The following is a 16,547-nucleotide window of genomic DNA, read 5'->3' on the forward strand; positions in this document are numbered from 1 at the left end:
AACTTTTATTTAAAATTAAAATGCAGAGCCCCCCGGACCAGTGGCCAGAACCCAGGCAGTGTGAGTGCTACTGAAAATCAGCTCATGTTCCGCCTTCGGCACATGTGCCATAGGTTGCCTACTCCTGCAGTAGTGTTTTCAAAGTGTGCCGCAGACCTCCCTTTGCACCTTACAACCTTTGCAGAATCCTTGCTGTGGTTCATGCATGTTTTCATTACACTTTTTTCACTACATATCTAACTTACTCACATTTACAAGCTAATAGTTGAAAAGTGCAGTATGTAATTTTTTTCAAGGTTCATAACTACTGAATTGAAACAAATTTCATCACAACGGGTAGCAGCTTTTTCAGTAAGGGCTATTTCCGTGCTAAGTTTCATCTTTTGCAGCGTCAGTTGTACATCTGTTGTAAGTGTTTTTTTTTTTGTGATTTTGCTTATATTGGAACAAGCATCTTTGTGCAAAAACTGTTTTTGTGGGGGCAGGTTGTACAAGGAGAGTGAAGACTATATTTTTTTTTTCATTTTTCTTAAAAAACTTTTTTTCTTAAACTTCCTAAAATATGTATTCTTTTAGGCAGAGACTGAACCTGGAAATCTTGACTGTAGCAGTTGCTATTGTATCCACTGTATTAGTGTGTTGTGGTGTTTTTTGTTTTTGAAGTTGGAATTATTTAGGTCGTTTAGAAGAATTCTTTACAATGTGTGGGGCCTTTTAGTGATTACTCTTAATGAAAGTTATGGTCATGAAATCTACAGTTATATTGCCGAAAGCATCCTGTGTGAACTTGCTGATTTTTAGGTGAAGACAGCCACCATTTTGTTCTTGGTTCCCTGTTTACTACTACTTGTCTGCCTGTTCCTTTCCCCCAGGGGGAATTCTAACTGTTTTCAGCAGACGTGTTTCAGAGCTTAATGAGTTTACTGTTTGAGTCATGAGGTGGAGCTTCGGAGGCAGCAGTCTTCTAACTGGCACTCTGAACCTTGCATGCTGACGCTCTCTGCCAATAACGAAACAACAACAAACCTTTGATCGTTGAACTTTAGGTGTCTTTGAACTTGATGAGCTTTCCTTTCCATCATCCACCTCCTTTATCCATCCCTTTACCCCTGGTTCCCTTAAGCTAATAGCTAGAATGTTATCAGAAAGAAGGAAAGATGCAGTTAAAACCTCCCATGCTCCTTATTGCTGAGAAAAGGGAAAGGTAGGTATGGAAAATAGTGGATCTTGCAGCAGAATGGAGCAGCAGCCTGTGGCATAGCTCAAACTGGAAATCTTCATTAAAACTACATAAATGAATAACAAAATTAATATATATATATTAGTTCAACAAATCTTCATTTTCTGCATTCTTTTCAATGCATTTCATGCTAATATAAAAGTGTTTTGTTTTTTTTGTCGTGTCCCTCCCCTTCGAATGCCAGGGTGTACTTGCCACAGAATGAGTGAAATCTTGGCTCCATTGAAGTCAGTGGAAGCTTTGCCATTGACTTCATCGGGGCCAAGATTTCACCCTTTGTCTTATGTGTCTCAGAGTATATTGAACTTTGATTATGCTTACAGTATATTGGCTTGTGTGTGAAATTAATGTAAGAAATCTTGTCATTGAAGTAAATTACTAAAGAAAAATCTGTGGGTAATAGCATTTGGACAAATACTTTTTTTCTTGAAGCATCACTCTTAATTTTCGTTCTTGTTCAAATTCAGGAGAGACACTTTTAATCACTTGACAACCTGGTTAGAAGATGCTCGCCAGCATTCCAATTCCAACATGGTCATTATGCTTATTGGAAATAAAAGGTAAAAATAATCCTTTATGAAATAGAAGCTAACGAGTTCGCAGGTAATAAAGCTTTATGACCTGGTTGTTTAGGTAATAGTTCTCCTCTGATATTTGTGATTCTTTGTAATCAATGTGCTAATTTTAGATTATTTTCATTAAAGTTTAAAAATTAAGATTTTTCAGTGCACAAAAAAAAGTAGTTTTCTAAATAGTCTGGATGTAATAACCTCATTCATGGATGAGCTGTATGCACTCCTGCTCTGTCTAGATCATTCAGAAGTGATTTTAATTTAAAAAGACAAAGTCCAGTAATTTTTGTTTAGGTTTAGTTTTTGATGCTGTTAATTAATTAACTGAGCTTATTTGCATTTCTTTCTAATACTACTTGAAATGTAAATTTTTGCATGTGTATGCCAGAGTGGTTACAGTTTTTCCCCAAATTTGACAAAAATCTGTCTTTTCCTGAAAGAATGGTGAGGAGGGGGAGAAAAAGCATTTTTATATATAAAACTCGAAACTCATACTATGCGGTTCACTTCATAAGCACATTTACGCTGCAAAAATTAAAAAGACACACTCACTGTCCAAAATGGAAATTGTGTTCAGTAAGTGAAACTAAAGTAGATCTGGTTACACTTTTAAAAAACATGTAGGTTTCTATAAGCTGGTTGGAAAAATAGAAATGTTTGTAACAAACTGATATAGTATCTGATTATCTAGACCTATTTTTCTTGTGTCTGGCATTAAATGAAAATGCAAGTAAGTAGGATAAAAAGTATATCGCAACACCTAGCCTATTAATTTTCAGTCAAAGCAATCCAAATGTGCTAAAAATGCTCTCTTGATTCTGAAATGGTTGAACAGGAACGTAGATCTTCAGAAAAATAATTATTAAATCAGCACGCTTCTTGAGTTTTCTACCATTTTAATTCAGCAAACTGTGACAGCATATTGGCAAACAGATTTTTTGGTAAAAATCTGGAACTTCAATTTCAAATACTAAAGGAGAAGATAGAAGTTCAGGATTTATGTGATCTGTCAGCTATGTTACAGCTGCCTTTTCCTGATCTGAGATCAACCCATCTCTGTGCCTGAGAAATTCTACAAAGGTGTCAGTTGTAATGGTAACTTTTATAATGTGGATACGTGTCCACTCAGTTGAACTGACTACCAGCTCATTTCACAATCTGGCTCATTCATCTAATATTTTTCCATGAAATCTTATTTCCGTGTAAAATTAACTTTTAACATGCTCTGAAGTCAAGTAATTGTGAAAGCTGCCTAAAAATTTTATATTGCATATAATCTGGAAAAAGAACTGTATGGCTAACTGACAATTTTCCATTAGCCAGTGAAATGGATTGAGTAGTCAAACTGGCAAACGCTAACTTTTCTGACTTAAATGTACAAACTACACCTATTTTACTTAAATGAGTGGTCACACATTCTTCTGGTCATGTGAGCTAAAATATGGCAGTGGGGGAATTAGCATATCGTGTGGCAAATTAGATCTGCATTGTATGTATGTGAGAGATAAATACCACATCAGTTTGCATAATATAACTTCTCTTTGTTCAGCCATGTTAGAAGAAAGACAAACAATGATAAATGTGGCAGGCTGCAATTTCATTCACTTAAAATATCCAGGAGTACCTGACAATAAATTGTACAGTGCAGGTCATCATGTTCTTAATAATTTCCACGTAATCCCCAGCCATCCCATTGCTGGGACTCTGCTTCCATCACCTCATATAAGATGAAATGGAGGCTATAAAAGATCAGCGCCCTGCTGTTCAAATCATTAGGAGCCCCCAAACCCCCTTTCTCAGGTCCCATAAGGGATGCTTTCCTTCAAATCCTTTTTTCCAGTCCATTTTGTCAGATAACCATATCCCTTGCATACCAAAGACCTGCACTAAACGTCTGCCATGAGTTTTATGTACAGTGTTGCAATATTGTACCATAAATCCCCTGCTCTACCTCACTGGGTCCCAGACCTGCTGGTGGGAAAGGCAAAAGAAAACGTCCTGTCCCAGCCAGTCTGGCAGTGAGGAAAAAATTCATTTCCAACCTTCAAAGAAATGGGTGACTATTGTAATACCCACAGCGGGTCGTGAGAAAAACACCTGATCCTTTTTCATAATTGTGGATGGGTGCTACAAGCTCAATCCTGGTAAAAAATGCTTTTCTGGAGCTGCCTATGGTATAAATATCCCCCATATACACTTCATCTCATCAGCAGGAAAATCAGTGACCAAACGCTGACTTGGCCCCAGATGCTTCCTGCCCATCATGTAAACTTTCCGCCTCCTTCCCACCCATTGTAGGGGGGGATCCCTTAAAGGGGCAGCATCCCTTTTCCACCGACCAGCAAGATAAAGACCTCTTGCATGAAGGCTACCATGAGCATGTTTTCCCAAGCTGCTAGGGGACTCATCTGTTTGTGTTTCTCCTGCTAAAATATACTGCATATTTTGAATGTATTCTTTTCCAGTTAATTGCTAATATGTTTACTAACACATAACTGGGAGTGTGATGATCCATTAGTTTGTGTGCCACAATCATTAATATCACACTTAAAACTCCTATTGCTTAAACATAATCTGTTAATGTACAGATATCTCATAACTTTGTTACTTTACAATGTGGTGAGATTTTTTAAATGCCTTTAGAAAGCTACAATCCTAAAGCAAAAGGAGCAGTAATCTTCAAGAAACAACCTTTCTAATTTTTCTTTAGATTTCACTAGGCTTTAAAGGAAAAAATACACCCAGCTGAAATGTATGTACTACAACAATGGTTTTTTTCTTTAATTCTGGTAATGGAGAAGATTACTTAAATTATGTATGTATCCTTAACACCATAATCCAAGATATTGCTTAAACTGATGTTTCATTGTAAACGTTTGATAAAGCATAGGCAAATAATATAATCAGAATAAGACTGTACAGTGCAAACTGCATTGTTACATCTGCACAGTAACAAAGCACCAAAACAATACAGGTCCTATCACTTAATCCTTTCAAAAGAAGAAATAATGGCAAACCTTTACAGCTGTACTAGTCTGACAAGACCAAATACTTTAAATCACTGGAATGGGTGGGTAGGGATAGGATTGCGACCTGGCGTACCAGAAGATACAGATAAGACTTCTCTTCCAAAAAAAAGTTGAGAAATAGTGGGTTTGGACTGGATTCACCCGTCGGCTTACTCCAGTTTTAAACTGGTGCAACTGCATTGAAATTAATGGAGGAGTTGTACTAGTTTAAAACTGGCATAACGCTGCTGTGGGTTAATCTTATATTATAGTGGCTGAGACTTAATACCTAGCATTTCTTTTCTTTACCCCTTTCTCCTCCCCATTCCTCAGGTTTTAGGAAATATTCCTTTACTTTAGCCTTTAAAAAAAGGGAATAAATAGAATTTTGGGGAGTAACTCTGACATCTCCTTAGGAAGATTAAGTTGGAAACAAAGAAGCCTAACTCATTGAGTTAAGAAGATAAAGTACAGGAGAATTTTCAGTCTTTATAATTTTTATAATGATGCACACATGCGCACACACAGGGGTGTGTGTGGGTGGGTATGTAATATCAAGGCAGCAACCTTTTCTATCAGATATTTGCATGAATATTTGAAATCGTTACTTACATTTAGAGCTTTGTTCTGCATATGTGTTTTAACATTAATTGTAAGGACATTTTAAAATATCCTACAAATTCTAAACCACTTTTGAAACTTGCAGATCTCAACTGACTGTCAGACACTGCATGTACATATTAGCTCAAGCCTCAAAGTCATTATCAGGGCTGGTATCCCAGGACTTCCAGAACCATGCTAACTTGCCCCAAACTTTGAGTCAAATGTTTAATATGATGAAATTGTTGTTGTTTTTTTCATGTCATATTAATTACACAGCATCTCTTAGTATCTTTATAAATGCAGCTAGTCTTAGTACATGTACTTAGCCAAAGAATACAATCAAAATTGTTCTATTAACACAAGACAGTCAAAATACCAGATACGTATCTTGTAATGCAAAATATAAGTGCAGTGGGCGAGATTAAAAAGTAAACATGAAAATAAAATATTATATAGATACTTCACTCTTGTATACATTATGTTCATCAAAATTGTCATTATAAAGTCAATATGGCACTAGTATTATCCGTGGCTGACCACTACAAGATTTTATCTTTTTAAATGGGTGTTCAGTTTACAGTTAGCTATTTTACTTGGAACACTGTTTGCAAACATATTTTACATGAACAGTTTAGGTACAACTTTAAAAAAGTGTAATCCCTCCTGTCCAAAATGAAGGTAAGCAGAATAGACAGGAAGTAAATATATCACTCTGCATACTAACAAAATCAGAACTCTTAAGAATGAAATAGCCACAGCTATTAAAATTACCTTATGTAACTCACAACATGTGATGTCATTTTTTTAGTTGTCCAATCCAAGTACGCTATTTCCTAACCTAGAATAATAAATTTTCACTTAGACTTCTTCAGAAGTAGAAAATGAGTAGTTTTGTGTATCAGTCACTCAATTTCACCTGTCTGTTGTAAAGGAGTCTTTATGAGTATGCAGCTTCGAGACCAAAAATTAGGTTTTGTCAGAAACAAGTTTTAACGCAACATAGAATCATTTAGAAATGTTTCTCTTTATGATTTGTAATACGTTTTTTGTCTGAATATAAGATTTCTTTTGTTGCATTTGCAATCCCTACATCCCAATGTTGTGTTATTGCATGTGAACTCCAGAAAATGAAGCTGTCTGGTCCCTTTTTATTTCACAAATTTTTTTTTGTATAAATACATGCTTTTTACCAGTTTAAATTTCTGGAGGGTGGATCAATTGATGAGGAGAGATACTTGCCTCTAACAATAGTTCTCTAAAGTTAGTGTCTATGCATGCATGCTCCCCTATATTTTCCTTCTGGAAGCTGGTTCATCATAAATTTCATGCTATGTCTAGGTAAAAAATAACTTATTACTTCAAACAGATGTGGTATGACTATCCCTTATGGTACCACTGTGGCCTATTTGACTTGAGGTAAAGATTTCTAACTAATAGATGTGAATAGTTCCTTTGATGAGAAGCACATGAAAGCCATGTGAGGTACATCTCTAAAGAAACTGCTTTTGGAGTCTTCTTACATGTCCAGGTAAGTAACTCTGTCTCTTGTTTGGTCATCTTAGTGACTTAGAATCTAGAAGAGAAGTGAAAAAAGAAGAAGGTGAAGCATTTGCACGAGAGCATGGACTTATTTTTATGGAGACATCTGCCAAAACTGCTTCTAATGTCGAGGAGGTAACTGCACTTACAATTGTTCTTGATAAGGTTTTAATTAAACGGTTGGTTTTAAGCTTTTAATCTTTTAACATACGTTCCTACTGCTTTATACTGAAAGTTTTTTTTATCTCATTTTACTCTCCCTTTTAGAAATATAACTTGAACCCTACTCTTCATTTTTCTATTTTGTTTTTTTAAAATATTCTGAGACGATGTTCAGTAAAACGTAGTGAACACATCAGACTGAGTAAATTGGTGAGGTTGCAGTGTTTAACTTCCCTGCTATACTACCTTTCTACAAGAATTTTCAGATATTGATCAGTTTAAGAAAGCTAAGATGTACATTTACAGCATTTCAAATATAGTGTCAAAACACTGAGTGTTGTAATACTGTGCCTCTTCCTTGAGTTTTTGTTAGCAAAAATCATGGGTCACCCGATGAAATTAATAGACAGAAGGTTTAATACAAAGAGAGGAAGTACTTTTTCCACACAACTCACAGCTAATCTTTGGAACTCATTGCCCTGGGATGTAGTGATGGCCAAGAGTATAATTGGGTTAAAAAAAGAATTGGATAAGTTGATGGAGGATAGATCCATCAATGGCTAGTAGCCAAGATGGTCAGGAATGACCCTAAACCTCTGATTACCAGAATCTAGGAGTGGAAGCTAGGAATGGATCACTCTCTACTTGTCCTGATCAGTATGCTCCCCCTGAAATTCCGATATAGGCCATTGTTGGAGACAGGATACTGGGACGTGCTCAGACTCTTCTGTTCTAGTATGTATTTCTGACTGTTTAGTCTGATTTTGGTACTTTTCATATTGTGTTCACTTTTGATGTGTGTTTGTTGCCCATTAGTTGTCTGATATCAAAAGGAAAAACAAGGTAAAACTTCTTTCCGTGGAAGGAAGCTGGAAATAGAACCCACAGCTGCCTTACTCCCAGTTGAGGCGTAGGACTTTCATGTCCTGCAATCAGAAGTAGTACAGTCCTGTCTAGGGAAGTTGAATACAAACTTCCTAAACTATGTAAGATATAAATTCTCTCTGCCTGCTGAAGGGATCCATACCTTGTGTGAATCAAGCTCACATCTAGAGCCACTAAACAGGATCCTATTTATATTTTCCCGGATTGGTCAATGTTTCCTGTGGTCTAAGGCAAATGTTTCCTGTGTTCACCAAAATAAACTTTTTCACAATGGTGCAAATTCAATGCCTGTGAAGTTTCAGGTGAATTTGGTTTCACAATGGCAAAATTGAGGTGAAAGTGTGAGGGTGAATGTTAAATCAGGTTTATAAGTGAAGACTTGCTTCAGCTTTAACTAACCCGGCATGTCTTCATAATATGCAGATATAGAGGATGTGCATCCCAAGGTAAACAAATTTTGAAATATATTTACCTCATCAGTGGCAAGAATTTCTGAAAATGGGGAGGCACTAGAAGAATGTGAGGGAAGCAGTGTGACACTGATAATTCTTCTCCACCCCCACATAATCCCTCAAAAGAATTTTGGGGTAGTGAGCCTGATGATGATTATCCAGGAAATCCGATTTCAGTTGCTAGTAACATAATGGAAGAAATATTGAGATCAATAAGCCTCTAGGGAATAATAGTGCCATGAACAATAAACAGCATGCATTCATAAAATAAACATTTTAAAAACAGAATTAGGCTATTAATGGTCCCTAGTGAATTTAGTAGCGCTGTTGATTAATCGCAGTTAACTCACACGATTAACTCAAAAAAAAATTGTGATTAATCGCAGTTTTAATTACACTGTTAAATAATAGAATACCAGTTGAAATTTATTAAAGATTTTGGATGTTCTTCTACATTTTGACATATATTGTATTCTGTGTTGTAATTGAAATCAGAGTGTGTGTTTTTTATTACAAATATTTGCACTTAAAAATGATAAACAGTATTTTTCAATTCACTTCATACAAGTACCATAGTGCAATCTCTGTCGTGAAAGTGCAATTTACAAATGTAGGACTTTTTTTTGGTTAAATAACTGCACTCAAAAATAAAACAGTGTAAAACTTCAGCGCCTACAAGTCCACTCAATCCTACTTCTTGTTCAGCCAATCGCTAAGACCAACAAGTTTGTTTACATTTACAGGAGATAATGCTGCCCTTTTCTTATTTACAATGTCACCAAGAAAGTGAGAACAGACATTTGCATGGCACTTCTATGACGAGCATTGCAAGGTATTTACGTGCCAGATATGCTAAACATTTGTATGCCCCTTCATGCTTCAGCCACCATTCCAGAGGACATGCTTCCATGCTGATGACGCTTGTTTAAAAAGTGTTAATTAAATTAACTGTACACTTTGTATTCTGCGTGGTAATTGAAATCAATATATTTGAAAATGTAGAAAACATCCAAAAATATTTAAATAAATGCTATTCTATTGTCTGTCAGTGCGATTAATCACGATTAATGGTTTTAATCGCTTGACACCCCTAGAATTTAGTAAATGGTCTCAAAAATCATACCAGAAATATTTTCATTGTGACTTGGATGTGAGCAAGAATACATAGAGTGAAAACTATCTAAAGGGTAAATTATTATAGTTGTAAGCTGTAATGTATCAAATTGAGAGGAGGAATCTAGTTGGGCATCAGGGTTGGGCCCAATCTTTATTGATGGACTCAATCAACCCCTGTGGGAGAGGAACTGCACAAGAAACTCAGTGAGCTCCCAATTATCCTTCTGTGGGTCAAAAATAGAGAAGAGAGGTGTCAAGGAGTGAGCACATCCTTCCCTCATTCTATTCCCTTACCACAACCACATTTGGTAGATTAGGGTTCCTTCCATTTATAGATACTCTAGAAGAGTGAGTATCTCCATCTGTCTATCGTAATGTTGCACCTCACTATAGCATCTTAATGCCTTCCACATAAAATAGATTGGCAATGCAAAGTCTCTAGAGGACTTTGTGGACTCCTTTACAGATGTCCTTCGGAGTTCTGAAATCTCTGTCTGGGTCAGGATGTCTGTCTTCAAGAGTCAGGAGGATGAACAGGGTTATAATTAGGTCTATCGATTAATCACAGTTAACTAAAAAAAAAAAAAAAAGGAATTAAAAAAATTAATCGTAACTAAATGCAGTTTTAATCGCACTGTTAAACAATAGAATACCAATTAAAACGTATTAAATATTTTAGATGGTTTTTCTACATTTTCAAATATATTGATTTCAGTTACAACACAGAATACAAAGTGTACAGTGCTCACTTTATCATTTTTACAGTGCAGATATTTGTAATAAAAATAGAAACAAAAGAAATAGTATTTTTCAATTCATCTCATACAAGTACCATAGTGCTCACTCTTTATTGTGAAAGTGCAACTTACAAATGTGTGTTTGTTTTTTGTTACATAACTGCACTCAAACAAAACAATATAAATCTTTACAGTCTACGAGTCCACTTGGCTGAACAAGAAGTAGGACCAATCACTAAGACAAACAAGTTTCTTTACATTTATGAGAGACAGTGCTGCTGGCTTCTTATTTACAATGTCACCTGAAAGTAAGAACAGGCGTTCACATGGCACTTTTGTAGCTGACATTGAAAGCTATTTACCTGCCAGATATGCTAAACATTAGTGTGCCCCTTTATGCTTCTGCCACCATTCCAGAGGACATGCTTCCATGCTGATGTTACTGAAATATCGGGTCTGCCTAGCTGAGAGCCAATTAACATTCTGACAGGGATAAGGAAAAATGCTTCATTCTGCAGAAAAAGGAGAGCCTGTACCTTGGTACAAAAGACTCTGTCTTACATAAATTTCACAAACCTTTTATACACATTCAGACAAAGACCCTTGCGTATTAATACTTGATAAGTGTAAAATCTCATGTTCCCATTATCTGGGTAGTACTGACTGGTTTGGAGCAGGATTTTCCTGCTTTGATGCAGAGGAAAAGAGAGAATGCAAGAGTTCAGGCGACTGTGTCCATGAGCAGTACTTACCCCCTTCCCTACTGGCCGCTTGTAATCTATTAAGGAGGGTCAGCCAGCTTTCACACTGATACTCTTTAAGAAAAAATGTGTTGTTTAAATTTGTGACTGAACTCCTTGGGGGAGAATAGTATGTTTCCTGCTCTGTTTTACGTGCATTCTGCCATATATTTCATGACCTAGCACATGTTCATTTTAAGAACACTTTCACTGCAGATTTGACAAAACGCAAAGAAGGTACCAATGTGAAATTTCTAAACATAGCTACAGCAGTCGACCCAGAGTTTAAGAATTTGAAGTGCCTTCCAAAATCTGAGAAGGATGAGTTGTGGAGCATGCTTTCCAAAGTCTTAAAAGAACAACACTCCTGTGTGTAAACTGCAGAACCCAAACCACCAAAAAAGAAAATCAGCCTTCTGCTGGTGGCATCTGACTCAGATGATGAAAGCGAACATGTATTGGTCTTCACTGATTTGGATTGTTATCAAGCAGAGCTCCTTATTAGCATGGATGCATGTCTCCTGGACTGGTGATTGAAACATGAAGGGACATATGAATCTTTAATGCATCTGGCATGTAAATATTTTGTGATGCCGCCTACAGCAGTGCCATGTTAACACCTGTTCTCACTTTCAAGTGACATTATAAACAAGAAGCGAGCAACATTATCTCCTGCAAATGTAAACAAACTTGTTTGTCTGAGCAACTGGCTGATTAAGAAGTAGGACTGAGTGGACATGTAGGTTTTACATTATTTTGGTTTTGAGTGCAGTTACTTAACTTAGATTGCACTGTGGTACTTGTATGGGGTGAATTGCAAAATACTGTTTCTTTTGTTTATCATTTTTACAGTGAAAATATTTGTAATAAAACATATATACTTTGATTTCAGGTACAACACACACATCTATATATGTCAAAATGTAGAAAAACATCCCAAATCTTTAATAAATTTCAATTGGTAGGACTGAGTGGACTTGTAGGCTGTAAAGTTTTACTTTTTTTTTTTTTTAAATGCAGGGTATTTTGGTACATAATTCTACATTTGTAAGTTCAATTTTTTAATAGTATTACAGGACTTTTATGAGGTGAATTGAGAAATACTATTTCTTTTGTTTTTATAGCACAAATATTTGTAATAAAAATGAATATAAAGTGAGCACTGTACACTTTGTGTTCTGTGTTGTGATTGAAATCAATATATTTGAAAATTTATAAAGCATCCAAAAATATTTAAATAAGTGGTATTCTGTTATTGTTTAACAGTGTGATTAATCGCAATTAATTTTTTAAAATTGCTTGACACTACTAGTTCTAATAGGAATGCTTTATGAAATAGGAAAGCTTTGCAGAGTTTCCTAAAGGAGGTAAAGAGCACTTTTTAATTATCTTTTCATGCAGTACTAAATTAAGAGGTGGCATGAACAGGAAATAATCAAAAGGATCTAGAGAAGTTAAAACTGTAAGCAGGAAATAATGAGCTTTGGCTTATAACACACAAGATAATGGATATGGGAAAAATTAGGGAAATACTTAAGAAAGCATGATGCTAAAAGAAGTCTAGATGAGATGGTGAACACAAGTAAAATTAGATTTTACGTTGAAGGATGGGCTGGCAGTGCTGTTTTGAGCTGCATAGGCAAAAGGTGTCACATTATGAAGAAGTGAGGTGAATAATGGCTTTCCATAAAACATTGTTGAGGCTGCACTTATCTGCATTCAATTCTAGATACCAGTCAGTAACAAAAAGATGTCAAGAAATTGAAGGGTGTCCAGAAAGGTGGTGTTTCTGGCCTGGAGGGATTAAATTATGAGGAAGGAATTATAAAGAACTAGAGGGACAAGGTCTTGCAAGCCCTCTTTATTCAGAGCTCCCATTGACTTCAGTTGACTTCACAACTAAAAGGTGGTGAAATGATAGTTTAATTCTAGTTGGATCATCTTCAAATACACGTAATGAGATGAAATGAAGCAAAAGTCATGTGGGCCAGATATCAGGAATGTTTATCTTTAATGGTGACCTCTAGATTATTTTTCCAAAGGGAATAGTGAAAACATCATTGCTTGAAAAATAAATTTGGACTGTAAAATGCCTTAGTATATGTACTGTTTGGAACAGTTCTGCATTGACAGGGAGATGGATGTGATGACCTAACAGATTTTCCATATTTAACTTCCTTAAGGATCTGAATTGTTACAGTAATATCTAATTTCCAAATTAACTCACATCAAATAACTGTCAAAACAGATTTACACTACTCTTTCCACTTTTTATGTCTATCAGAGACATTGTCAAAATGACTATTGAACCAAGATATGTTTTTACCTAATTAACCATAACTATGCCAAGAGCTATTGTAGCCCCTACAGAGGTGGTTCACCATCTTTTCCACATTGGTTTGGAAATGCACAGTTAGTCCACTATACTAATGCACTAGTTATTCTTTGTCTGGTCATAGATCTAGAGAGTTTTTTCTGTTTTTCCCCTTTTTTTAAAAAAATAAAATTGCACTAATGCCACATTAAGGTCATACAGTTGTGTTAAAATGTAATGTTAATCCTTAAATTTTTTCCTCCCTCACATATGCATTACAACTGGATCTTTCAATTCTTGATCACATTACCTTAGATATGTGTTGTTGTCTTTGATGTGTGTGAACGTGTATATAATGCACAAGTATAAAGGGGTAAAATTTAACTTCAAACCTTCTTGAGTGTGCACTGTACAGCTGTAATCTTGAATTAGCACGGCATTATGCATTTAACAGGTGACATAAAAACATTTTGGATAAAGGGAGTACCAGGTTGAGTTCTTGGTGTTCGCTGTAAGCAGCATGGTCCATTAGACTAGGAATCAGGAGACTCTGGTTATATTTCCTGGTCTGCTACTGAGCTGCTGTGTGATCTTGGGCAAGTTGCTTCACCTCTTGTGCTTCAGTTTCCTCATACATAAAAAGGAGATAATGCTTTACCCTGCTTTGAAACTCTTTGAGAGCTATAGGTGAAAAGTGTTTTATAAGAACTAAATATCCTCTCTTTTTAAAAAGTGAAGTAACAAATTCCTCCTAGCATCTAATGGAGAGAGAAATGTTTAGTCCTGAACCTACTGAGTCTCTCACACCAACTGAACCTTGAACTTTCAAGAGACTGGGTCTCTGCTCCCAAGAGTGTTGGTTAGTGTACTGGGTAATCCCAAGTAATGATGAACGATATGTTCTGTCTCATGCCATTGTCTCTTCATGTTACCATGATCAGGTAGTAAGGAAGAAGGGGGGCAAAGTTAGCAGAGCCCAAGAAGGGATAGAGTTTTACAGCAGTTATTGACATATTGAATGGTGGAATAGTATCTGGAAATGAGGGATCAGCAGATGATTCATTGAGAGACAAATAGCAGAGCTATGAGGGAGGAATGGATAGTTCAGTGGCCCAGTAACACCTACAAAATCTTGGTTGTTAGTTTGAACACAACCCAATTCATTAATGTCCAAAAGCTGCTAGTATCTTACTTCTGCACAGTGGCTACTGTGAAACAAATCAGTGGTCAGTACTTCCTGTTAAGGTCATCACAAGAATTGCAGTCACCACCTACTAGTACAGAGGGGTAGCCATGTTAGTCTGGCACCCACGAAAGCTCATGCTCCAATACGTCTGTTAGTCTATAAGGTGCCACAGAACTCTTTGCTGCTTCTCTTAATACAGTACACTTGTGGACAGTGCAGGGAGATAGGGCACAGTCATGAGGTCACAGTCTTGGGGACTGAACTGTCTTTCACTCTGGTGAAGTATACGAGGACAGAGTTGATGCACATTGACAGGGTGAAATAGGGATGTTTATTGAAGATTTGTCCTATGCTGGTCATATTTTATGGGTACTTCTGGCTCCAGAGCTGCTGCTCCAACTGTCTTCACAAGTACTAAATTCATATTTAGAAAATTATGGAGATGTCAGGTTCTAAGTTCCGTTATTTTATGGGATAATAAAGGGACTGTTCATCCTAAGCTAGTACCCTTCTTCCTTCCTTCCTTTTTCCCTCCCCCCAAGTTAAATGAGTGAGTTGCAAGTGAGATGGGCAAGATGAGAGTAACATTTGATATTAGATGGAATATATTCCTCCTAGAGTAGATAGGGGAGATGGAGATGAACTATAAGGAACCAGATGTCCAGTGGGAATAGACTTCAAAGGCAAAGTGGTTTGTCAATATGGATATTGAAGTCTCCTAAGGTAAAGGATTGTGTCTCTCGGGGGTGTCAATAAGTTAATATTAAGGAGTTGTTTAAGGGAAAGAGACCTTGAGTTCCAGGCTGGGTCAGTCAAATATAACTCTAGCTTTTCAGAGGTGGTTTTGTATCAGTAACATCTTCTTATTAGTGGATTCGTTGTCTAGGATCAAGTGCATGGTATGTCTGCATTTTAGTCTTAGCCTGTGCTCCTTCATGGATTTGCATAAACCTTCCTTCTGTCTACACACACAACTTTTGAGTATGTGCTCATTTGTGCTTTGAACCCATGCTTGCTTTCATGGCTGGGGGTAAAAGCCTAAACTGCACTTTTTAGCTTTGGCCAGAATGCGCCTACGTTGCAGTGAGAATGCAGGCAAGTGCCAGTCCTCCAGTGCCCTTCATACTGTTTCCCCTCCCCCAGGAGCTCAGGCAAGTTCTCCTGCAACTAATAATTGACTGGAAAGAATCCTAAACTATCTCAACACAGAGAACCATGGCATATGCCCCCAGACACACACAAACAAGTGTAGAAACAGTAAGGACACAGAAACATGGAGAGGGCTTTAATGTGGGAATGCTCATACTCAGGCTGTGCTAACCCAGGTACTCAGATCTTGGCACCAATCACCTGGGTAATTATCAGATTGATAGTGGAGAACTGACTGGTCACATGATGCTGGTTCTCCTTGTTTCCAGCTTTTAAATTGCACTAAAGGAAGCTTAAAAAAAACTTACTCTTTTCTAATATTAATTATCCATGTAAGTAATTAGTGTAGCTTCCACATGGATAATATCTGATAACAGATGGGTTGGAAGGTGGCCCTAGAAACTCTCCATTAAGAAGTGATGCATATTATTTAAAAAGAGGGGGAAATTGACAACCGCTGAACAAGACTGAACTGCTCTCAGAAATGAGTCTTTTTCCAAAATAAATTTATTTTTTAAAAGCATGCTATATTCCACTTCTGCCAGTTAAGCTTGCTTGGTTGGGTGATAGGATACGTGTTTTAAACTTTATTCATAGAGTAATAAACAGCTGTTAAACATTTTGATTTGGCTAGCAGAGATTCTAGTTAATGTAACTTGCAGAACCTCATGCTAACATTAGGGGTCTTAAACCTCATAGCTGGACATACTAAATTCCCTTTTTACAGAATAGGGGACACTTAAGATTTGCAGTGACAGTGCATATGCATGTTCACTGACAAGTTATCTCGATTTCCAATATGAAGATATATGGCTTCACTTCTTCCGCACACACCCTTTTGTTC

General features: G+C 36.6%; 1 protein-coding gene across 1 annotated transcript in view; it reads left to right on the forward strand.

Moving 5' to 3' along the window:
* Positions 1 to 16,547, forward strand: part of RAB2A (RAB2A, member RAS oncogene family) — a 79,604-nt gene that overhangs the window by 47,548 nt on the left and 15,509 nt on the right. Inside the window, exons 5-6 of the mRNA XM_032768957.2 lie at positions 1,708 to 1,800; positions 6,986 to 7,097. Of these exons, the coding sequence (XP_032624848.1) occupies positions 1,708 to 1,800; positions 6,986 to 7,097 (205 nt within the window). The remainder of the gene's footprint in view (positions 1 to 1,707; positions 1,801 to 6,985; positions 7,098 to 16,547) is intronic.

This window comes from Chelonoidis abingdonii, chromosome 2 (genome assembly GCF_003597395.2).
Source record: "Chelonoidis abingdonii isolate Lonesome George chromosome 2, CheloAbing_2.0, whole genome shotgun sequence".
NCBI classification, from domain to species: domain Eukaryota; kingdom Metazoa; phylum Chordata; order Testudines; family Testudinidae; genus Chelonoidis; species Chelonoidis abingdonii.